Source organism: Poecilia reticulata, linkage group LG11, assembly GCF_000633615.1.
Source record: "Poecilia reticulata strain Guanapo linkage group LG11, Guppy_female_1.0+MT, whole genome shotgun sequence".
Classification (NCBI taxonomy): Eukaryota; Metazoa; Chordata; class Actinopteri; order Cyprinodontiformes; family Poeciliidae; genus Poecilia; species Poecilia reticulata.
In genome coordinates, this window is record NC_024341.1 from 27,429,455 (window position 1) to 27,454,546 (window position 25,092).

Genomic DNA, 25,092 nt, shown 5'->3' on the forward strand with positions numbered 1-25,092 from the left:
TATATTTAAGGAAAATAAGTAAATTTTATTATTTTTAAGTATTAGGTTTTAACTTTAAAGACATGTAGGGAACTTAAATCGTTGTTTAGTGTAGGATTTAGTTTACTTCATGTTTTCCTCTCCGTGGATTTGAGAAGTGAGGTCTGTTTCCGCTCTGAAACCACGTCCGCATTTCACGCTGCTGGTTTTGGCTTTGTGGTCGAACTGGTCTGGATCGGATATGACGTCAGCGGTTTCGGTTTCGTCCCACTGTCAAGTCGCCCAGGACTGGAGCAATGAAGTAAAGAGAAGTCAAATTTACAGTAAGTTTCAGCTTCTCCAGATGTTTTTAGCTCTCAGTCTGAATGCTAAAGCTGCTAGCCACCAGACTGAATTACACAGGAATAAATAACATCACGGTCTGTTTGTCACGTCTGTGGGAAATTTTTTTATTTCCCATTGTGTCTATAGATATACATAACATTTTTAATTCCTATATTTAAGGTTCTTGTTGGTCGGTTTCTGAGTTTTGGTCCAGAAAGAGCCAAACACACACACAGCTGACAGGAAGTTTCACTTTTGTTGACTCGTTCAAACTGAAGGAAATAAACAAAAGATGTTGGTATAAAAGATGAGAAAAGTCAGAAAACAGAAGCTGAGAGTGAAAAGCAAGTTATTATCTCTGCTTCTGCAGGGATTAATTACCTGGTCACGTGATCACCTCCGTTTGTTCAGGTGTGTGTGTGTGTGTGTGTGTGTGTGTGTGTGTGTGTGTGTGTGTGTGTGTGTGTGTGTGTGTGTGTGTGTGTGTGTGAAGGTTAGGCTTTAAGAAAAACCACAGATATAGAAACTTCTGCACCAAAAGTGGTGGAAATTAAATTAATACGGGGTTCCAAGTGGGACAAAATTCCCAGATCACATCCTGATCCGACTGTTTTCCCTGCAGTTTTTATCAGCAGATTCATTGAAAAGTGATCAGATTTATCTGATCGCTGCCATTAATTTATAGATTTCAGCTCTGAGAAAATGAAAAGTTGTCCTGCAGAACCAGAACAACGTGACGAAGCAGGACCAAAGTTTCTTAATTATCTCCAGGATTGCAGCTGGGAGGGAACCACTCAGTTTATTTTCCCTGAGTTAAACTTTAGATGGGTCTTATGGGGCAGTAACCCAGGGCAACATGCTCTTTTGGGATGGGGCGCCCAGCCAAAAAAAGTTTTTTGTGTATACTCTGCATGTTTGTAAACATTTCACCTCGTATTAATGCATCTTCTGCTACAAATGGTCGAGCATTCACTAAAATGCTGTTACTGCAATAAAATGTTTATTTTATGTTTTTAAAAAAGGAATTTAATTATTTATTTAAATCTTTTTATGTATTTGTATCTTTCAGTAAAAGCCTTATGTGGTTGAAAGAAAAATCAGCAGAATGACATTTTCTTAATCGATTAATCATCAGAATAATTACTAGAGTAGTTATTTAATATTCAGAATAACAAAGCAATATTCGATTAATTGTCAAAATAATCAGTAGAATAATGAATTAATCACAGGGACAATCAGCATAATTAAGCATCAGGATAGTCAGTCATTACGATAATGGATTAATCATCAATAATCAATAGAATAATCAGTCATCAGAATACTCAATAGCATAATCGTTTTATCATTAGAATAATCAATTAATCGGGAGAATAATAAACAAAAAATAATCAAATGCACAAGCGATTAATCTATAGGATAGTCAATCAATCGTCAGGATAATTGATCGTTAAACTAATCGTTAGTTGCAGCCATGAACGTCGTTAAATGTTGTTTTGTTTGTTTCTGTAGATGGATTTCCCGGTGGAGGCCACGGTTCTCATCGACCGGTTCCAGGATGAGCGGGAGGCCCGGCGGCTCCTCCAGTCGTACGGCTTTAAGGTGACGGATCTGGACCGAGGTCGGGTCCGGGTAGCGGGTTTGTTCCATAACCTCGAAGCAGTGAAGGCCCGTTTGGAGCGGCTCACTGAGGCGACGCCGCGCTCCTCCTCGGATCTGCCGTCCGCTTCCTCCGGAGCGATTTCAAAGCACAGCCGGAATAACGCAGATCCAGGTTCCATACAGAGACGTTCTGCCTCTCTGGGGCCCAGAACCTCCTCCGGTCCAAAGCGCCAGGCGCCGGATTATCGGACTCCAGGCGCGGTGATTATGATCGACTCTGATGTCTACATGTACGCCAAGCTGTTCAGGAAGCAGCAGCTGGACGACATCCTGACCCGGCAAGATGTCCAACATGACGTGAAGGCAGAGGAAGAAAACACCATCATCACCCTGCAGGGTCCAGACTCCGGGTCGGTGTCCGGAAACCTGCAGCACCTCCTGGACGGGCTGCGCAGAACCCTCCGGACCCAGGAAGTCCTTCTGTCGGACCTCAGCGCCGACGGAAAACACCTTCTCGGCAGAATCCGAGAAAAGAACAAGTCCTTGAATTCAGTTCTGGTGCTTGAGAAGAACGACAGACTCCACCTGGTCGGCCCGTCCAAAGAGAGTTACGACCTGAAGCAGAGCCTTCAGGGGGGCCCAGTCGACCAATCAGGAGCCAGAGGACGGCCGGCCGATCGGCCCAGGAGAGAGAGGAGCCGATCGGTGCCAACCAGGAGTCAGAGGAGTCCAGCGGCTGGCGGGGAGTTTTCCTCAAGGAGGGGCAGCGGACAGGAAGCGCCAACAGGACGAAGCCTGTCGGAGTCCCGCGCAAAACAGGAAGAAGAAAAACACGGAAGAAAACACAACCATGTCCAGACTGCAGAAGGCCGAAACAGAGGCGGAATAATTCAGACTGTGAAAAAAGCTGTAACAACTGTGTTTAAAAAAAAGAAAAAAAAGGACAAATAATCATTTCTACAAATCGATTAATCAACCTTGCACTGAAATGATCCCAATTCACATTTCAGGATTAATTATGATCTTAAATATCCTGAAACTCGCTGCAATAAGACATTAAATTAATGTAGCTGAGATTAAACTGCAGGAATCAAAGTTTGATCAGTTTTTAAAATAATTTTAGGGATGCAACTAACTATTATTTTAGTAATCGATTATTCTAACGATTAATCGGATAAACAAAATGCACAAACTTTTTATCTTTTTCATACAACATAAGAAATTCATTAAAAGATGCAAATAAACAACTAATGAAATTCTTTTTTCAGAACCAGGTGAAGCTAAAACTACTTTAGTTCTGGGTGAAAGGAGAAGGTTTTTCATCTTAAATGCAAAATTTATACAAGTTTTTTGTTTAGTTTTGGCTTCATTTCTGCTCTGACTCTGTTGTTGTTTCAGAAAAAGTCCTTTTTAACTCTAGTTAATGTTTAATGAATTGCTAAATTAGTTTATCATAATTTAAGTATTTGATTAATTATGATTAATCGTGATTAACCGATTAATCGTTTCAGCCCTAAATGATTTTTTCTAAAACTTATTTAGAATTTCTTGAATCTATTTTAAATCAAAAGCACAAATCCAACAACAGCCCAGGATAAAGGAGAGTTTTAACGAAACGAAGGAATTTATTCGCATAAAGTTTGAAGATCTTTGTCATTTCTGTTGTTTCGTAGCGGAATATTTGCACTAACCTGGTTTAAAACACTGAGACTGTAAAACACTGATGGAAGGAGCTGCTGTGAAATAAAACAGATTTCCTCTGATTGCCTCTGACGTCGTTAATGTTGCTGCAACACCTGAGTGTGACTCGGTGACGTGGACGGAGCGCCAGGCGGGGAAGCGGGAAGAGGAAGCGACCCAGAGGAAGTTTGAATGGAGGATCTGAAAGGCAGCTGAGGTTACACAACGGCCGCTCGTTTCACTGAAAGCACGTCTGGTTCCAGAGGAGCGCCGCGAATCGCCGGGAACGAGATGGACGCTGCGGAGRCGGTAGGTGTCCTTCAGTCTGTCAGAACCGTTCAGGTTCGGTTCGTCTGAGTCAGCAGAACTCGGGGCGGTTCAGAAGTYAGACAAACTGAACCGCTTCAGTTTGTCTGATTCACAGCAAGTCTGACTAATCTGAGCCAAAAGTTCARCCTGCATCACGCAGAAGAGACATTTTCATCTTTTTATAATCGTTTTATTACGTTTTTRCCATATTTGCAACATTTCACGGGTCATTTSTGGGTTGTTTATTATTGTCATTAAGGTCTTGCCATAAACAGTTATTGTCACTAGTGTCTTCCCATATTTCTTCATTCCTTTGTGTTTAGTTTCTTTTAGGCTTTTCCATTTTTTTCTTTTTAATTCTCTAAGTTTACCTCCATCTGTTTCCTGGCTGCACAGCGAGCGAATCCGACCCAAATCCGATTTTATGTTACCGATATCCGATGTTTTCACAGCATCCCGAACGACCCAGTTCTGATTGGATCCAGCCCAGTTTTCAGTTTGGATTATTTTAGGTGAAAATAAATTCGATATTTGAAGCGTCTGAATGGTTCAGCTGTTAGCTGTTCGKTCTTCTTTCTTAATCCTAATCCACACATAACCGGAGATTTGGGAAAACTGATCTATTTTTTTTGTGGTCTAGCCATTCATTCACACCGAAAATGTGGTTTAATTTCACTAAAAATGATTGTTTATATATATATATAAATGCTGAACAAAGTGAAGATTTCAGTGCTTAATTTTCAGTCACAGGTTATTCTTTGGTTAAAAATTGCTTAATTTGCTGAAACATTCCTGGAAAAGACAGACTACCCTCTTGAAACTTTCTGAATATTTTCCTGAAAAATACAAGTTAAACTTTTCAAAACTTCCAGAATATTTGGTTTATCGCTTAAACAGTATTTTTATTGACGTAATCCATTTAACTCAAACCAATATTACCTGATTAATCCTAGATTTCCGATGCTTTCTATAATAAAACATACTTTAATAATGTTTTTGTATAATTTTGTAAATACTTCAACATGCATGTCCTCTTGTACCCACCAGAGGGCGCTGCAGTCTAACTTTCCTCCTGTTAAAAAGTGTTTCTGACACATTTTAGTTCATATTTGGAGCTGAAGGGTCCGCGGTGCCTCCCCAGTAGATAAATATTCTCCTCCCAGGATCATCTGACGGTCAAACTGTCAGATTTTTGCCCGAATCCGGTTTAATCTGAAGTTCTCCTCTTTAAAAGCTCGACCCTGGAAAAACCCAGATCTGAGTCACTCGCAGCATCGCTCCTGTCTGGGCTTGAAGAGATGGGAACGAACTGCAGAGACACGTTGGACCTGCAAAGACTCGGCCGAGACGTAGAGGAGATAAACTGGAGCTCAGACTCATAATCACTTCATCTGTGAAGGGATGAACTTCATCCTCTCGATGTTTTTATCAGGTTTCCTCCGTTGCCAAATAACCGAAGGCTTGGGACCAGAGAAAAACTGAAACTGGAAATCTTGTTTTATTTCTTTAAGTTTTAATTTTCCAATAAAATCCACTTTAGAAAATGAAAACATGATTTGTTTGTAGATCATGTTGGTTTCAGACAGAAACCACCGGGGAGAATCGCCAGGCTCACAATGGAAAGGCAGCTAGCAGCTCTGCAGACCCCACACATGCTGGACATGCTGTGCTCAAAGTTTCTTATTTAGTTTCTTGAGTGAAGCTAAATAAGGATATTCATCCTAACTTTTTGTTAAAAAGTATTAATTAATTCTTAAAATATTAAATCTGACTGACCCAAATTAATATTTTTTATAAATTTAATTTGGAAACAAAAAAAGAAATAAAGAAAAGAAGCTGACTGAGTCAAGTCGTACAAATTAAACGTGATTCCAATAAATGCTTGAAATCAGTAGAAATTAACTTATTGTATTATTTTATAATAACTTTGGTCTTGAGCTAAAACAGAAACGTTTCTAATGGTTTAATGTGAGAATAAATGCTGGCGGGTTGAATTTTTCGTGGTTTGACTCGAACTCTGACCTACCAGTTCTTGTAAAGAATGAACCTGCCTAGATTAACATTTCCTTTCTGGTCATGAGAAACCGTATCTGTGGCATCAGAACCTGCCCAGCCCGGTTCTGCTCTGACTCACACACTTCTGGAGCAAAAATTCAACGTATTTATACTCAAAAGTAAAAAGTGGCCGTCCAATAAATCACTCAAATAAGAGTAAAAACGTATTTGGTAAAAAGTGCAGAGTACCTGATCAAAATAAAAATCACACAATCAGTAAAAGCAAAGAGGAAATGTTGTTATTTTAAGGATGAAAAATACAATTATTCATATAAGTAACAAATAAAAAAAAACATGAAAATGTTTCCAAATCAGTTTTTTTCCATATAAAACTTAAAGAAAAGCTGGTGTGTGTCTGTGTTTGGTGAATTTTTGGTTAAAACATGTTTGGTTTCCATTCAGTGGGTAGAAAATTCAGAAATTTTACACAAGTCAGAGTAGAGATACTTGATAATAAAAGTACAGCAAAGTAAAAAATACTCCTCAAAGTACATTTGTTCAGAAGGTAAATGTGGTTAGTTGGGTTTAATCTCTGGTTTCTCTGGATGAAACTCATCGGTTTGAGTTTGTGGGAGTTTGAGTGAAGGTTTGACAGGAAGCGAGTCGGAGGAGGATGAGAGAGTTTGTAGCCAGACTGCAGCTCTCGCTGCGTTGCTGCCTGACAGCGTGACGTGTTGCAGCCTGCAGGCCGCAGCCGCGCAGCGTTCAGACAGTCTGACGCCACGCCTACAGCCGCCCCAGCCGGGACCCACAAGTCAAACTCACTTCTCTTTCTGCTTCCTCGAAGCAGCTCTCTTGCTGCCTCTCCCTGAGTTTCCCCCTCTCTCTCTCTCTCTCTGTGTGTGTGTGTGTGTTTCTCCTGGTGTGTTTGAGGAGCGCAGGCCGGGATGGCGGAGCTGGAGGGGCTGGAGTTTGGGAAGTCGGACTTCGTGCTGCTGGATGAGGTGACGATGGAGCAGTTCATGGAGAACCTGAAGCTGAGGTGAGGACGTCAGGTGTCAGCGGTGACTCCTGACTCTGAAATTAAAWTGATTTCTCTATTTTTAAGKTAAAATGATCAAACCTGCTGGTCTTACGGACACAGCTGGAGGCCTGAGAGTCATTTCTGGGTTTTTGTCAGAGTCTGAGTGACGTCTGCTTCTTGTTTCCCGCTCCGTTTGTCAATCTTCACCTCTCAGCTGAAGCCTCTGAATGGATATTGTTAGCGTACCTGGAAACCTTCATTTGGTTACTTTACCCACTTTAAACAGGCTATGAAATTATAGTTTGATGAAAATTTTCACTTATTTTGTTTTAATTCATTCTTTYGCCAAATTAATAACATCCAATAATACCTAAACTCTAAATTTACCCCTCTGTTAGCTTCAGAGGAGCCATTTTAAACCATAAAGTTTGTTATTTTTGTAACAAAATAATAATAAAGCAGATATTCTAGACCAAATTAAGAAGAYGTTATTTATCTGTAAAACAATTGGCACTAAAACGTGAAAAAGCATCAACCGGGATGCTTACAGGTATCTGTCAGARGGCCACAAATGGCCCCCGGGCCGCAGTTTGGACACCCCTGTTCTTTACTAGTGCCGCTCGAGGTGGCAGCATCATGTTTTTTGGTTAAACTCTTCAGCTGGATGGATTTTTGCTCCCATTTCCAACCAGTTGCTGTGATGCGTAACCATGGCAACAAGTTATTGTTTTCACAGCCGGGAGCTGCTGATTAGCATCTCAAAAACTTGAGTAGCGACTAAACTACGACTTTGAGCAGTTGAAAATGAGGCTGAAYGGATGCAGACAGGAAGTTGACAGCTTCTCTTCCATCCGTCACAACAGGAAACAGGAAGTCTTTGGGAAACAAAATGGATGAGCCTCAAAAATTCACCCAGGCAGAGTTTTACCTGCMTTACGTCAGTCAAAGGAACTGCAGGATCTTATCCTCTCCTCTAACATCTCTGCCCAACTTTTTAACCAAACAGCCAGACGGATTTAAAGAGGAGTGGCAAAAGCAAAAAGCAAACAGCGTGGATTAGCAGAGCTAGCTAACAGCTGATGTCGACATCCAGGACCTGTTACTGTGGGATATCGTCTCCGCTGCACACACACTGAGCTGCTAGCACACTGAGCTGCTAGCACACTGAGCTGCTAGCATGTGATGGTCATTAGACTTTTATACAGCAGCTGTCTTCAGTCAGATGCCTCTTTAGATCCGCTGCAAGACTGACTGCTGCTGGAATCCTCCCTTTAACCCAGCAGTGCCTGTTCTGAAGAGGCGGCCGGGTTCTCCTGGGTTCTGCCGGGTAGTTCTGGTCAGGATGAGCGGCAAAATGAACAAACTGGGAAAAACAGTCAGGATTTTCSAGTGTTTTCTGTTCATGGTGCAGTTTTATCACTGAACAGAAGAAGAGTGGAGGAAAATAATCAGAGTTTGAAACAACCGACTTTTACTCTGTGTTGGAATCTGGGAGATTTTGGTTCTTGTGTCATTATATTTTTCCAGATTTCTTTCATTTTCAGAATGATTTTGGTTCTGGTTTCTGCATTGGTCGGTTCTCCATGGTGTTCTTCCTTCCTCAGGGTTATTCCCCTGTTTGTTGACCAGATGATCTGTGAAGTATTGATGTTTAGTTCAAATGTAGCTTTACAACTGGGACKTAACACTTTGTGCCATTACTTTGCCCTGTTACGTTCACCCCTAACATGTTATTTACTGACCTGTTGGTCGTTTATAAGACAGACCAACACAACCTTGCTTTATTTTCCAAGTGGAAAAATAATAACATGTAGTTTTAAAACACAGTTTTCAACGTGTTTCTCTGATTCCCCTAAATAAAATTCACCCAAAACTATAAAAACTCAAAATCTTAACAAGTATTTTTACACTCAAAATAAGACAAAACTAACTTTCATGTAGCTTTTCAGCAACATTTAGGTTTAGGAGCTTGTTTTAAGTAAATAATTCCTTCATATCTATAWAAAGTATTTGCTCCATTTGCAGTTTATTTCACTTACTGCATGGGAAAAAAACTTGTGGAAAATATGTAAAAAAAATAATTTTAAAACTTTAAAATATATCAGCAATATTAGAGGCAACTCAAAGCAAGTATTTCATAAGAAAAAAAACTGTTATATCTGCTTAAAAATATCACAGCATGACAGATAAATCTAAAATATCGCAGTTTGGTTCAACTATTTAAAAAAAAATGTATTTCTCAGCATGAAAACATGATGATTTATTTCATCATCAGTTCACTGGAACAATGTTCAGATACCGGAAGCTTTAATAATCACACCGTTTGTCAGAAATGCATCAGTACTTCCTCAAATTTCTCGCAGATATTTTGGCTTTTTGAATGAATTTAGCTMMTTAAGCTCCGTTTCAGCCTGCAGAGTTAGCAGAGCAGCAGAAAAGTCAGATATTGTGCCATTGGTGGTTTATTCGTAGTTTGTTCCTCACAGCTCAACAAACCCACAGTGAGCTGTGACTCTCTTCACACCGTGGCTTTCGTTTCCTGTCACTGGTGTACAAATACTTGTGTCACTTCCTGTCATCTTTGCATGACATCAAGGTGTGTGATGTTCTCTGGAGCGTTGCTGGTGGGCGGTGGGACCGAAGTCACGGAGAAAATGAATGTTTGAGGGAAACCAGCAGGTGTGTCGCTGTTCATGAGGAGAGATGKTTTTTTCTCACTGTCTGAAGTTAAATCAGGCCAAACTTTTCTTGTTTKGGGTTAGTTAAAATGGCTATGCTAGCATAGATCAATGCTAGGATAGCCAATATATTTAGCATTCTGATCCACACCCCGGTCCAGCAGATGGCGGTAATGCACATCTAAACGTTGTTTACAAACCGCCAGAAAAAAAGAAGAAGCAGCAGCATTTATGGTTCTTATTTATGGCAGGCCAGGCCTGCCATAAATAAGGCTACACCGTATATGGCGGATAAACGGTTTTCCTGTTAGCACGTTTAGCAGCGAGTACGCGAGGATGATGGGTGGGTAGCGGTTCATTCCTTCAGGCGGTAATCTCAGGGAGGAGATCCATATTTTCTCAGATTATCTGTCTCATAATAGACTGTTACGACATGGTGATGGTTTCAACACACACACACACACACATATATATATATATATATATATATATATATATATCAGTTGATTAATAATTGAACTCCAAAATGTACCTAAAACATATTTTTTATTTTAAATAATTTGAATCAGGTAAAGCTAAAACTGTAACGAGACTTTTTGGGTAGAACAGATTTACCGACAGATTTTTTTTTTTTTATCTTAAATGAAAAATGTTTGTACTTTTTGTACTGTTTTGGCTGAATTTGAGTCTAAACCTCAGTTAACTTAATTTAACGGCTTAATTAGTTCATGACTGTCAGAGGTGGCAAAGTGCCCAAACTTTTACTCAGGTAAGAGTAGAGATACTTTATAATAAAATTACTGAAATTAAAGGAAAAAGTACATTGTAGTTAAATATACTCCTAAAAGTAAATTGTTTTAAAAAAAACGTACTCAAGTAACTAACTAGTTACTACTCAACTTTGATGCTTAATCTCATTTATTGATTTATTTTATTCATTTTTTAAAATGTATTTCACCCATTTATTTACTTATTTAATTTTGGCTGAAATGGCTCTCCATAATCAGAAGGTTCTGAAGCCATGACATCATCAGCTGGGCTTCCCGCCGTCATTTAAAGAGACAGTAACCGTGTTTTGGTCTGCGGCGGCTCAGGTTCGAGAAGGGCCGGATCTACACCTACATCGGGGAAGTGGTAGTGTCCGTCAACCCGTACAGACAGATGGACATCTACGGCAAAGACGCCATCGACGCGTACCGCGGCAGGGAGCTGTACGAAAACCCGCCGCACCTGTACGCCGTGTCCGACGCCGCCTACAAGGCCATGAAGAGGCGGGCCAAAGACACCTGCATCGTCATCTCAGGTATTCCTGCAAACCCGCTGCACGCACGTCAACGTTTCCAGCCCCGAATTACATCTCTAAAGCGAAAAAAAATGTCATATTTYAACATTTTAATATAGGAAACTAGAGTTGGGAATTTATCGTATCTTTTTAGGGTGTTTATTTATTTATTTATTTTAGTTTAGTTTCACCTAAAAATGATCTAATCTTGGGCAATTGTTGACAAATTAGGCAAAATTTACGTTTCAAAATCTGATTTCTTTTTACAAGACAAAAAAATAAATTTTTTTGCACTGCGGGTCGACATCACCAATTTGAAAAAAAAAATTATAGGCCACATTTTTTCCATTTAAAAACTCAATATTTTCATACAGCAAAGTAGAAAAGAACAATTTATTGTAGGTTGTTTAGTAGGAGAACCTTCAATAACTAACAAAGTGTAAATCAGAAAGTTAGAAACTTTCTGTTTTTCATTTTGTTAGTTTAGAAAACGTTTTAAGTCTCAGCAACAAAAAAAAGTGACTCATTTCTCATCAAATCTTTCCCGTTTTTAGCTAAGTTTAATGATTAGGTGTCCAAGTCTGTTGAGTTAAAAGTTACTGGATGTTTGCAGCCGTATTTAATATGATATTAAAATAAAAGTAACCCTAACCTCCATACCGACATGTTGCACCAGATGCTTCGTCATTTCCAGGCTTCCCTGTGTTTGAATCACTGAGTATTATTACCATAATTCATAATCAGCTTACATCATTCTCTTTTTGCTATAATTTATTTTAAACTTGACGGAGTAGCGGACTGAAGGAACTGAATCCTTGTTTCTGGCCCTTGATGACTGATTTTCGGTTGGGCTGGTTTTAGTGTTTCTGTTTTTAAGACGCTGTTCGTTTTAACATGTCTATAAATATTTAGCTGACCTGAAACTCAGAGGTATAATAAACATGTTGCAGGTTTCCGCTGTAACACTTCACTGCAGAGTTTCATGTGTTTTCTGCAGCAAAATGAAACTTAATTTCACATTTTCACATATGGACAATAATGTTAGAGGTTATCAGGGAATAAAAAGGGAATAATTTGTAAGAAAAACATGATGGTTCATTGTTCAAAATCATATTTTCATTGTGTTATTCATTCATTTTTACATGCTGCAGTTTCAAACTAAACGTTTAGTGAGCGAGCTAAATATTTAGCTTTACAGACGGCTAAATAACTTGTTAAAAGCCAAGTATTTATTTTGAAATTGTGACATTTATAACTGTGAACCATAGTGAAAATATACATTTTAAAAAATGACCCCAGTTTTTCTCTTAGACTAAATAACCAAAGTTATTGCTGTTAAATAAATGAAGTTTTTATTTTATTGAAGATGATTCAGATTTTTGCTCCCTGAGTCACAGTGTGGGTGTGAATGATGTGTTTTAGGTGAGAGCGGAGCAGGAAAGACAGAAGCCAGTAAATACATCATGCAGTACATCGCAGCCATCACAAACCCCAGCCAGAGGGCAGAGGTCGAGAGGTCAGCCTGAGAACCAATCCATGTATTCTGATTGCTCTCATTGGCTGAATTTCTCTCCTAATTTTCCTGAATGTCTCCTGCTTTGTGGCGSCTCAGCGTGAAGAACGTTCTGCTGAAGTCCAACTGCGTTCTGGAGGCCTTCGGGAACGCCAAGACGAACCGCAACGACAACTCCAGCCGCTTCGGGAAGTACATGGACATCAACTTTAACTTCAACGGCGACCCGACCGGAGGACACATCAACAACTACCTGCTGGAGAAGGTCATTATTTTAGATATTTCAAATCTCTTCAGCTCCAGGGTGAAATGGACGTCACAATTTAAAGTTTGTTGATCTTTGAGAATTTGTTCTTGTGCATTTACTGTTATATTACTTGAAAATGATCTCAAAACAACATTATTATCATTTATTGCAWTAACTTCTGAGACTATTTMTCATGCAGTAAAGCTTGTTACTGTAACAGGCTTATTTGTGTCGCCCATTTCAAACAATATAGATCTGAAGTATTGTAAGATTTATTTCTCGCAGTTTTGGTGATTCGGCTCACAGAAACATTCAATGGTCTCATATTCATAGAAAGTTGRGTGGAAGGAAAAAGGTGCTTAATTTTGCATWAAATTRTCTAACAAAATGATTGCGTCGTTCCGGTACGTTTTCTCCAACTTGTTCATGATATTCTAATGTTTCATCCGTACTTGTGTAKATTTGCAGAGGTGATAATGTGTGAAAGAACAGCCATTAATAAACGTGTGAGTGACATCATCAGGCTGGTGCTGGGTGTTAATTAGCTCATCTGAGGGTAAAAAAAGAAGCTGCTGCAGCTGAAAGGACGAAAAAACCCGAGAGCAGCTGTGAATGTTGCTGTTTTACTGTGAGAAAGCAGAAATAAAAGCCGTCATCTCTCCAGAACCAGGAGGTCCAGCTTCAGGGACCAACAGGGAATTATCTCCTGCTACATCATTTATAGCCAGTCCGGAAAATCACAACTTAGATTTTTGTTTTTCAGGGAAAATCTTTGATTTTATAAACTTGAAAATTAGTTACCTACTTTTCAGAAAGCTGCTTTGACTGTTTGGAGTTTTTCCTTTTGTCCTTCTTTGCTTAAAGATGGAATTGACTCTAATATTTAATGTTTTTTAAATTATTTTTGTTACTTTAATAAAACATAAAAAAACACAAAAGTCTTCTTTGATGTAATAATAGAAAAACGTAGAAAAATTATGATTTTCAAAAGCAAAACCTATACATGAGTAGGCATGTCATGATGACATGACATAATATATATTTATAATGTATTATAAATATATTATAACCATGTTATGATGTTTATAAGACTTACAGGAAAGCTCAAAAACGTTCCTAATATTTGGTTAAGCCTCACATTTTAGTTACTCTAAGTGGCAGTTAGCTGGTCTCATTGGAGTTAGCCAGCATGGTGGTGGCAGCATCATGAGGCTTTTTCTGCCGTTTGTGCTGGTAACCTGGAAAAACTGAATGGCGGCCATCTTTGTTTTCCTGTTTCCAGTCCAGGGTGGTGCAGCAGCAGGAGGGCGAGAGGAACTTCCACTCTTTCTACCAGGTAAACTTTGTGATTTAAATTCCTCTGCCTGAGCAGAGATTATTTCCTGCTACGTTTTGGACCACAGCGGAAAAATGAATCTGCGTTTCTGCAGCTGCTGCGCGGAGGCTGCGAGGAAACCCTGAAGTCGCTTCACCTGGAGAATGACGGCGCACTTTACACGTACACCAGAGAGGGCGCTGCAGCTGCTGTGAGTTTATCTGATGGCAGAAAACTATGGGATGCTGTTTGTAAGATTACACAGTGAAAACCTAACAGCAAGCTAAATATTTAACTCTGACCTAGCTGGGTTTTGCTAGTTAGCTAGCGCTGAATAGTTAGCTTGCTATCTAAATATTTAGTTTGACACTGGCATTTATTAACTACTATAAAAATGAATCCTATAATGAGGCTATATAACTCAAATTATTGCTGTTAATTTGTCACTGTGTAATTTTACAAATGGCACCCCATAGTAAACACCACTAAACAAGCATCCCAGGTACCTTTTTGACCTTTGACCTTTGTTTTCTGTTGCAGACTTCCAACAACGATCGCTCGAGCCACAAAGCGGTGATGAGCGCCCTGGAAGTGATCGGCTTCTCTAAAGAAGAGATTACCTCCATCTACCAGATCCTCGCTGCCATTTTACTTTTGGTTTGTGGAAATAAAAAAGTGTTTTTTTGTTTTGTTTTTTGTCTTTTTTGTTTAATTTATTGGTAAATGTTGTTTTTTTTTTCTTTTTAAGAAATGGCAAATCGCCGGAACAGAGATGCTGATTTCACTGAGTAAATGTTATTTTAAAAACATAAAAGGTTATTCAGCAGTTCAGGAAGTGATTCTTTGGCACAGACCTTTCACTCGTCGTTTCAGTTTTATAATTATTGAGTTTTTCTAACTCTGTTGCTAATTTTACATAATTAACCACAGTAGAGCTCTGATCAGAAAGCAAATAGTTTAAAATCAGTATCTGTTACTGATACAGAATAAACATTGTGGAGAAACTGATTAGAGGAAGTAGAACTGCTTCAAAATAAGAGCATGAATTTTAACTACAAAATTGTTTGACAGAATATGATTGCATAGTTTTTTGTTTCTTATAATTATTATTATTTAGAAATAATAGTCATGACCGCATGACTATTATTTGTTACCTGTAGGTGGCGGTAATGCACGTCTTAAGTTTCTTGCCAACCGCCAAAAGAAAAAAAAAAAAGATCAGCAGAAGAAGAAAGTTTAACTACTGGAAGAATTATTAACGGTAGAAAACAAAAAATTTCAACAAAAATGTCAAACTTCATTCAACTGAACGTTTACAAAACAGGAAAGTTAATTGGCGCTTTGGAATTTATCCGGAAAGATGAATTTAGTGGAAGCTAAGTGTGCTAAACGTTAGCATAGTTAGCAAAAACGCTGCTAGCGCATCAGTGTGCCCTGTACTGCGCTTATCAACGCATATTAAGTGTTTGAACCACTAACATTGGCAGCTATAAGTGTTTTTGGACGGAGTCTGAACTATTTGTGGGTTTTAGATATTTGTTGCCAGAGTTGGGTAGTAACTACTTACATTTATTTGACTAACTTCTTTGAAAAAACATACTTTTAGAAGAATTGGGGGAAAAAACAGATTTTTCTTTTGCCTGATTTAATTTTTTGTTGCTAATATGAATTTTTTTAAAAATCATTTTCGTCCCTAAAATATTTAATTTCTTCACTTTATAGTTTGGTTGATCTGATGATGTAATTTTTAAATATTAAATGATTGATAATTTGATCAGGTACTCGGTTACTGATCAAATTACCTGAACAGACTTTTTACCAAATACTTTATTACTCTTGTAATTTATTGGATGGCTACTTTTTATTTTTGCTTGAAGTATTTCTGCTCTGACTTCAGTAAGGTTTTTTGGGTTCTCTCTTCTCTTGTTTCTGTGTTTCCATATGAAAATGTTCTGTTGCTTCCTGTAACTTCCTGTTTTCAGGGTAACGTGGAGTTTGGGAGCGAAGGCGAAAGCGTTCAGATCCTGGGTCAGGATACGGTGAACCACATCTCGGAGCTGACCGCCACAGATCCGGAATCCGTTGCCAAGAGCCTGCTTTTCCGAACCGTGGCAACCGGCGGCGGCGAGGTCATCGAGAAAGGTCACACGGAGAAGGACGCCTGCTTCGGCCGGGACGCCTTCGCCAAGGTGAAGCTGTCACGATTAGGAAAGGAGAGGAAGAAATGCTGCAGGTGATAACATTGAGATCGACTTCATTTTGATTCTTCAGGCACTTTATGAAAGGCTTTTCGGCTGGATCGTGAGCCGCATCAACAACATCATCGAGGTGAAAAACTACAACCCAGTGCTTCACGGGAAAAACACAGTCATAGGTGTGCTGGACATCTACGGCTTTGAGATCTTTGACAACAACAGGTTTGTGTCCGTTGGTGTTTTTAAAACTCAGAAACGATTCGTTTTGTGTTTGTTTTTTTTTAAACGTTTTTGTTCCTGTGCTGTTTGGCCAGCTTCGAGCAGTTCTGCATCAACTACTGCAACGAGAAGCTGCAGCAGCTTTTCATCGAGCTGATCCTCCAGCAGGAACAGGAGGAATACCAGAGGGAAGGAATCACCTGGCAGCATGTGAGGAAAACACACACACATACACACACACACACACATCAACTGACAGGTAGCTTTTCAACCAGATTTAGGGACTTGATTTACGTAAATAATTGATTAATATTGATAAAAAACAACTAATTCCACTGGCAGATTATTTCACTAATAAAAAGGGGAAAATGTCTCGCAATAAACAACATAATCTACCAATAGAACTAGTATTTTTTTTATCAATATTGACAAATTATTCAGTTGTTTTTAGTGCTTTTATCTTGCAGAAAAGTTACTTCTAGGAAAAATTTTTTTTCAAGTGTAACACGATGTTTGAATGAGAAACTAGACAAAAATACTTGGTAAGATTGAATGTTTTTGCAGTGCAGGAACAAAATATCTGTTTGGTCCTGTTCTGAAAAGAAATCAAGCGTGTCCAAATAAAAATATTAGATTTTTATTTTGTGTTTTCTTGCTCAATAATTAAAGGTGTGTTTAACTGCCAGAGCTTGGAAACAAGTTTAAAGGACTCAAAAGGCCCAGAATGTAATTTTTTTTAATATTAAAATTATAAAACCTATTTTATTTTTCATGTTTTCTTGCTCAACAATTACAGAAATGTTTTAATGCCAGTGGAATCTCACTATAATTAGAAAATTTCTCGTTAAAACGTGAAACAAAACATGTTAATAAATAAAGTTTCTGGTTTTAAAGCTGCAGATCATGACTCGTTGAAAAGGCTTAAATGAACTCGCTGTGTCACCGTTTTACTCTTATTACCTTTCTTATTTACAAAAGAAGATTTAGGTTTTAGTGAGACATAAATCCCAAATGTTTTCTCGCTTAAATTAGATTCAGCAGAAAACTAAATTTCTGGATCATTCAGTTTGTTTTCTGAAATCACCTGTTAGCTTGTTAAAGCCGCCTGTCAGTCTGATGCAGTTTAATCTGCAGATGAGTAAAACATGTTCACAGCAACTCAGCCTAATCCTCCATCTTTGTTTTTACTTCATTTCCAGATCGATTACTTCAACAACCAGATCATCGTTGACCTGGTGGAGCAGCAGCACAAAGGAATCCTGTCCATCCTGGACGAAGCTTGTCTCACCGTGGGAAAAGTGACGGACACGGTCTGCCTGGACAGCATGGACACCAAGCTGGCTCAGCATCCTCACTACACGTCCCGCAAGGTGGGACTGTTTCCTGCTCAGCAGCCTCACCACCAGAGAACCGTTAAAGGTTTTAAATCAGACGATTTACAGACATTCTGGACGGGACTAGTTTGAAAAAACAAAAGACTTTTGAAAGGAAACAGATGTGACCTTATCGGCTTGACTCAACAGGAAGTGATGTAGAAACGTCCTCTGACTGACAGCAACTCTGGGGAACAATCCTATCGCTAAAGTGCATTAGCTAAATGCTACTTTATATGCAAATAATGCACATTATTAGCAGAAATGAGGCATAATGAAAGAAATAATGCAAGTTTTATGACTTCAATTGTATAATACTTACCATTTAGTTCTTAATAAATGGTAAGTAAAACACAGCATTCATGGTAAACTGCTTTAATTAGAGTTATTAAATGATGGCTGTATTGTAATGCTGGTTAATTTTGAATTAATAGATTAAAACAAAGGAGTTGCAGTTTAAGCTTCAGCCAGCAGAGGGCGGTAGCGCCTTTCTCTGACATTCTTCCTATGAGAGCATGAAAAACACTCAAACTCTGGGATGTGGAAATGACTCCATGAATCAGGATGAAGTGAGACAGGAACTAAATTTTACCTTCTCCTGTTTTCTTCTTTGGGTTTCCAGCTCAGCCCCACGGATAAAACCATGGACTTCCAGAAACATTTCCGCATCCGCCACTACGCTGGAGACGTCACGTGAGTCGCTCGCATCTCCATCCAGATGAAAACATGACAGGAACACAGAGTCCCTTTAGAGGGGACATACTACGCAAAACTCATGTTTTTAAAGTTTTATTCTTCCTTTTGGGTCTCAACTGCTTCTAAACAGATTCCATGCGCTTAAAAAAACATCTTTTTGGGCAATAGGTTCATGACTTTTGGTGTCTGGAAAATGAGTTATTTCAAAAACCTGCCAGTAAGTCACATTTGGCTGGAACGGCGGCGTTACCCAGTTTGTTTTTTTTGTGTTGGAGTTCTTGTTAAATTACAACTTTATTCCCATAATTATAAAGAAAAACTTAGCCTTGTCCTGAACTCAGAGTCCAAATAAAAAGGACAAGATGGCCGCCCTGAGCACGCCGACGTCACTCTGAGCTACAGAAACCAAAGGAGCGCATTGGTGGAAAAAAATCCAGATTTTTCCAAAAATGTAATCAAAAATTGGATGAATGTGATTTTTCACTCAGATCTGTGGGTAACAATGTTATTACATCAGTTCAGCTGAATATTTCCCTGATATTTTGCTGCCCTGATTTAAAGCTAAACGCTGTCATTTCCAGGAATGTCTAAACAATATTTAATCGATATGTCAGCTGTTCTGGTTGAACATTTTAAATTAATCATTGCCTCATCTTGAAAACATTAGGAAGCTAATATGTAACGTTCTGCTAAGATATGAACAATAAGCTGCGTTCTCTTTGTAGTCGGAGCACAAGAGGAGCTACTGATGTTTACAGATTAGATATGAAAGTTGCATGTATATATTTTACTCTGAGTTATGATTCAGGGATTGAAACTGCTTGTTCTTCATCGCTGCTGCTCCTCTTCCTCCTGGCCAGCAGTCTCCCTGCATGGCTTTGCTTTCTGAAGAGCTCACGTGTACTGCCCTAAATCGAGCAAGGGGAAGGACATTAATATGTCAAGGGAGCACGAGGAAGAGGAGGAGGAGGAGGAGGAGGAGGGATGGAGCTGATAAGACAGTTTAGTCTGAGAGGCAGCAGCAGTAATCACCGCTTGCAGTCTGGTGGGGGTTCTTTAAATCTGGGAAATCCAAATAAGTCCCAGAAACAGATGCTGCTTTGTTTATGTTTACCACAAGACGCTGAGCTGGAAACGTAAAAGTAGCTAAATAAGTTCATGCTAAATTGATACAAAGGGCTGAACTGTTTTTGTGCCAGGATGAGGCTGGATCCATCCCAGATATTTATTTACATTTATTTTATGATTCAACAATAAAAATGTCCCAAAATCTGAAGCTCATTTTGCTGTTTTTCAGCTTTGGCTGCATCGTCTCTGCAGACCCTGACAGTTTAACACATCCAGCCTTAGATCATCGTGTTTGAAAGCAGCACAGATTATATTTAACTAACAATTTTTTCTTCTTCTTGGAAACATAAATTGACTGTTTTTTTGCATCTGAGCATTAGGTAGTCTAACCCTTGTGACTGCAGACCCAGGAGATGCAATTCTGAGTTTAATTAAATGCTAAATGTGTCACACAATGTGTGGAAAGAAACGGGGACAGCGCGTTCGTGTCTGAACGGGATCCAAACGGTTCCAGGAAATTAGTTTTCAAAACAACCAAATAAATTTACATTTAGAACGAATCTCTAAATTTAATTTAAGTTAAACATTTTCAAAGCTGACAAAGACAGTAAAGCGCTAATCTCAAACATTAGCTTCGCTAACTTTAAAGCGCTACAACAACGTGGTATTTAGCTAAAGCTACAGCGCTAACTTCAACCATGTCAGACTGGACATGGCCGAGGCCGGCTGACGGCCCAAAAAAATTAAAATAGAGAAATGTAAGTGTGCTAAACATTTTCAAACTTGGCAAAAACGCTAAAGCGCTGATCTCAAGTATCAGTTATGCTACTGCGCTACGGTGTTATCGCGACCGGCGATGCTATTATGGCCGGCAGCGTTATCGCGGCTGACGGBGTTATTATGGCTGGCGATGTTATCGCKGCTGGCGGCGTTATGGCCGGCGATGCTATTATGGCCGGCAGCGTTATCCCGGCTGGCGGCGTTATTATCGCGGCTCCGTGTCAACGCGGCCTCGACGGCGCACATGAGGGCGTTCAGCGTGATGACAGACGGCTCCGCGTCGCCGTCAGCCGGCCTCGGCCGTCTCTGGGCCGCGTCGGGTCCTCTCCAGCTGAGCTGTCACCTTTCGGCATCGCTCCCTGTCTCATCCCATCCCGTCCCAGTCGATCCTCGCTGCAGCTAAATATACCCGCGTCCTCGCCACCCGCTGCCSCTCCCCTCCTCTGTCACCAAACGCCATCATCMAAAGCTTTGACCTACTTTACTCTCCTGCTCTTCCTCTGTTTCTGCGCCCCTCACCTGGCTCGCCTCCTCTTCCTTTTCCCCTGTATGCAGAGCGTTGAGCAGAGATGACACACCTCTCCCGCTCCCTCTCTGCAGCCTCCATCCTCTGATTCATCCTGTTTTTTCTGGAGGCTTCACCTTGTCTCCTCCCTGTTGTTGTTGTTCTGCCTTTTCCTCCCAGGTGGCTCTAAACGTTCCTGAGCAGAAAGGAAACATCTGCAGAGAGCGTGCAGACGACCTGAGGAAGACCAATAAGCCAAATTAATTTAGCATTCCTGAAGCTGTAAATCAATTAATAGCACAATAAATTTAAATTAATCATTTTCATTTGCCTGATTTATCATTTTTCTCCTTCTACCAAAAMCTGGATGATAAAAGTCTTCAGTCTCAATTAACTATTTTTTAAGGATAATTTTATTTACAGAGTCTTAATAATTCATTTTATTTGTTGATCCTGTTGTTTTGTTTAGTGTTGAATGTTTATTAGAWTTTAAACCAGTTTATTGATCTGAGAAAGTTTTCTTGCTTTATTACTGTTATATTACAACAATGTTATAGTTGTATCCATGCAGGCCTTTCTGCTTGGACGCATCTTCAGTTATTAGTCGACTTTATTCATTTTGATTAATTACAAAGATTTTGTTTATTTTGTTTTGGGTTTTTCGCCCAATTAAAATACAGATGGAAGATATAAAACAAAACAAAGCAGTCGAGTTTATTTCAGCAGCAAGGCATTTCAAAATGCTTTCTATCRTGAAAACAACACAACGATTATGAAACCAGTGACGTATGTTGGTCAATTTTCCATTTGTCGTGGTTTAGAGTCGGCTCTACCCAGGTGGGATTTTATTAGTCATTTAAAGGAACTCGGTGTTTCGGCTGTTCTGCAGTTTTCTGGAAGTTTGTTCCAGATGTGTGTTGCTCGAAGATGAATGCTGCTTCTCCGTGTTTGGTTCTGGATGCAGATCAGACATCCGTTTGTCCATCCCTTCATTCCCGTCCGCCCGTCCTTTTGACCCGGTTTCCATCGAAAAGAGATTTTATTTTAAAATGAGAGTGAAATAAAAACCGGTTCTTGTTTCCAGTTTAGCCAGATTTATTCAACCTGCTGGACTTTTCTTCTATTTCTCAGCAGATTTACTTTGACCTTTCAACTTTCTAACTGCGTTTACAGGGAAACTCGTCTTTTCTATGTTTTTATAAATAAATTGAATCCGGAGGAAACACGTTAAGGGTTACAGAGGATCTGGGGACGAAGAGGAAATGTCCCGTTTGATGGAGTTTCAGTGGAAGATCTTCCTGTATTTTGTTGGTTGTTGTTGTGATTATATTTCTGATCTCTTTTCTTTCACAGCAGATTGAATGAATGAATTCTGGTTCTCTAATCTCCTGAACTTGTTGCAGTTTTTCTGTCTCATTTCTTTCTTTCTGTGTTGCAGATATTCTGTTGAGGGTTTCCTGGACAAAAACAAGGACCTCCTCTTCCAAGATTTCAAGCGTCTCATGTACAACAGGTACATCAAAAGTACTCAGGGTCACAAAAATACCATCTTCTAACAATGAAATCACAAAAAAATKGKTTTTTTTTCTTACCTGCTCAGSAATAATCTAAGCACAAACTGTTTTAATTAAAGAAATAATCAGATTTTTTTTGTAGGAATTGGATTGCAGAGCCAAAAATTAAAATGTTTTTGCATATTTTCTTAGTTAAATAAACAAACATCCAGTTTGCTTATGACTGAAAARCATATTTCATCTGTTCTCTGCAATAAAAATAGCATCTGGGTCAGAAAACACTTCCAAAAGCAGGTTTGGCTSCATCACTTTAGTGCCAGGATGTCCAAAGTGTGGCCCGGGGGCCATTTGTGGCCCTCTGGATGATTCTACTTGGCCCAACAATCCAAGAATGCAGCGAATCTGCAACTGTTTTGAAGTTTATACAGATGAATAAAATGTTATAGAACATTTAATTAGGTACAAGACGAAGTGCTTTTTTTAATTTTATTGTCATGGTAACTGGGATCAGTTACCATGACAACAGGAGGAAACCATAAAGTTTGTAACAGTGAAGTAAATTTTGATTTAAAACTTGTAGTTTTGTGGTTGTGAGGCTGCAGAGCATCAGCCGAGGGTCAACAAACGGCCCCTGCGCCCCACTTTGGACTCCGCTGCTCTGGCCAGCCCAGTAACTGGGTTAGCTGAATAAATGTCTCATTTTTTTAGCCCAGTTTTTGTTGGTTTCACTTTTCTTTCTCTCTCTCTCTCTCTGACAGTTCGAATCCGGTCCTGAAGGAAATGTGGCCAGATGGTCAGCTGAGCATAACAGAGGTCACCAAGCGACCTTTGACCGCTGCGACGCTTTTCAAAACCTCCATCGTGGCTTTGGTTGATAAGTTGGCCTGCAAGGTCAGTCTGAGAGCGAAGGCGGCGCAGAAAGAGGCGCGAGAGAAAAGCCTTTCTGTAAAGATGGAATATTTGGGTCTCATGTTATTACAACTTTATTCTCTTACGACTTTTTTCTTGCTGTTTTATTACTTTATTCTTATAATTGTTAAAGTTTTGTTTMGTTTTTTCGCCTGGCTCTGATACTCTGACATACAGAAATTTATATTGTAGAAATTTTGAATTCCTGTTGAATGTTTGCTTTGCTSATTCAGTCATAAGTTTTCATGAAGCGGAGCTGGGAATGTGTTTAACATTCCCTGAACATAGATCTGCAGCAGCYAGACGTCAAAACTCCTCCTGGTGTTTGACAGGAACCTTTTTCTGACTTGTTTCCTCCCGGCTGAGGGGAGGGGGAAGCGCGTTGCACAGAGCGGGGCGCTCGCCTCTCCTGGCTGAACCCGTCTGACGGCCTGAAGTCTGACACTTCCTGCTGTTATTCTGGGCCGTGCTGCTGTCGGGCTGCTGCAGCATCTGCTGCAGCATCTGCTGCAGCATCTGCCTCCATGTTTCTGAGCTGGAAAATAAAGGAAACTCCACCTTTATTTTTGATCCAGGTCAGGTTGGGGGAGCGCGTTGCTCTAGACGTTCCTCATTCCTCCGTTGGATCGTTTCCTCCGCTTTGGTTGATCTCTTTATTTTCGTCTAGTGAGTGTTGTGCAGTTTGACGCTCTGCTAATTGAGCTGCATGTGAGACGAGGCTCAGCTGCAGCATCCGATGCAGRTCAGTGAACTCAGCCTGAGCYTCGGTGCRTCTTCAGTTTATTCATGGTCAACARCAGGGATGAGTGCAGAGAGAAAGTCCAGCTGGAGGCTCTGACAGGTGAAGRATCGGGCAGCACTGGATGATGGTTGCAGCTCTGTCCATATGTAAGAATAAAAACATGTTTCATGTTCACAAAAGTGCTGCACAATTCAATTAGATAAAGCAAGGTAGCAATAATTAGAACAATACGGTTTAAACAAGATACAGATGTTCTCCATAACTGTCATTATGAAAGAAACTGTTTGAATCAAATCCCGAAGAATAAAAATGAGTCATATTGACCTGATATGATGTCAGTCAAACTATATTATTACTTATTTTGTAGTATGGAATGTAATAATAATAATAATAATCAATTTAATTTATAACGCACTTTTCATTAACAAAAATCTCAAAGTGCTACACAGTGCAGCTAAAAACAAATAAAATCAACAATCGAAAGGAGATAGTCATTTCAAAGCGGAGTAGGCTTGTCTAAAAAGAAAAGTTTTCAGGCCGGTTTTAAATACCTGATCACCCATAGTCCTTAGTGCTGATCGAGGAAGGTGGAGAAGGTTACAGGCTTGGGATCGGAAGGATCTAGAAGTTGAATGTGAAGTAAGAAGGTCTTTCAAATAATCCGGTGAGGTTCCATATAGACAGCGATGAGTGATAAGTGCAATTTTATACTGAATCCTATAAGTTACAGGAAGCAAGTGAAGGAATGTTGGAAAAGGCTTGATTAAGTGATTTTATTGTTAAAGAGAACAATAGTCAACAAGTTTCAGCGTGACATCCTGTCCTGAGCACAAGCACTTAAAAAAAACACCCTCTGTTTTTGGCAATAATTMATGTTTTTATTGGCTGGAAAATGAGCCGTTTCAGAAACCTGAGCTGTTGAGTCACATTCGACGGGCACTGTTCGGTTACCTAGCAACCCCAGTGGAGTTCCACCCGTTACCTAGAAACCCCAGTGGAGTTCCACCCGTTACCTAGCAACCCCAGTGGAGTTCCACCCGTTACCTAGCAACCCCAGTGGAGTTCTGCAGTGGAGTTCTGCTTGTTACCTAGCAACCCCAGTGGAGTTCTGCTTGTTACCTAGCAACCCCAGTGGTGTTCCGCCCG

At 39.7% G+C, this 25,092-nt stretch overlaps 2 protein-coding genes across 2 annotated transcripts in view; both read left to right on the plus strand.

Moving 5' to 3' along the window:
* The first annotated feature begins 172 nt into the window (after positions 1 to 172).
* Positions 173 to 3,075, plus strand: rbm43 (RNA binding motif protein 43). The gene is made up of 2 exons (XM_008422918.1): positions 173 to 302; positions 1,813 to 3,075. The coding sequence occupies exon 2, from the start codon at positions 1,813 to 1,815 to the stop codon at positions 2,851 to 2,853; it is 1,041 nt and encodes a 346-aa protein (XP_008421140.1). The 5' UTR covers positions 173 to 302; the 3' UTR covers positions 2,854 to 3,075.
* Positions 3,076 to 3,811: 736 nt separating this feature from the next.
* myo1g (myosin IG) overlaps positions 3,812 to 25,092 on the plus strand; it is a 23,176-nt gene continuing 1,895 nt past the window's right edge. Inside the window, exons 1-15 of the mRNA XM_017307303.1 lie at positions 3,812 to 3,891; positions 6,828 to 6,928; positions 10,683 to 10,891; positions 12,293 to 12,386; positions 12,483 to 12,648; positions 13,913 to 13,966; positions 14,061 to 14,156; positions 14,486 to 14,602; positions 15,928 to 16,134; positions 16,217 to 16,362; positions 16,455 to 16,569; positions 17,559 to 17,729; positions 18,355 to 18,425; positions 22,220 to 22,294; positions 23,054 to 23,186. Of these exons, the coding sequence (XP_017162792.1) occupies positions 3,874 to 3,891; positions 6,828 to 6,928; positions 10,683 to 10,891; positions 12,293 to 12,386; positions 12,483 to 12,648; positions 13,913 to 13,966; positions 14,061 to 14,156; positions 14,486 to 14,602; positions 15,928 to 16,134; positions 16,217 to 16,362; positions 16,455 to 16,569; positions 17,559 to 17,729; positions 18,355 to 18,425; positions 22,220 to 22,294; positions 23,054 to 23,186 (1,773 nt within the window). The 5' untranslated portion in view covers positions 3,812 to 3,873. The remainder of the gene's footprint in view (positions 3,892 to 6,827; positions 6,929 to 10,682; positions 10,892 to 12,292; positions 12,387 to 12,482; positions 12,649 to 13,912; positions 13,967 to 14,060; positions 14,157 to 14,485; positions 14,603 to 15,927; positions 16,135 to 16,216; positions 16,363 to 16,454; positions 16,570 to 17,558; positions 17,730 to 18,354; positions 18,426 to 22,219; positions 22,295 to 23,053; positions 23,187 to 25,092) is intronic.

Coding starts and splice junctions, on each gene's coding strand:
- rbm43 (XM_008422918.1), top strand. CDS start 1,813: ATGGATTTCCCGGTGGAGGCCACGGTTCTCATCGACCGGTTCCAGGAT.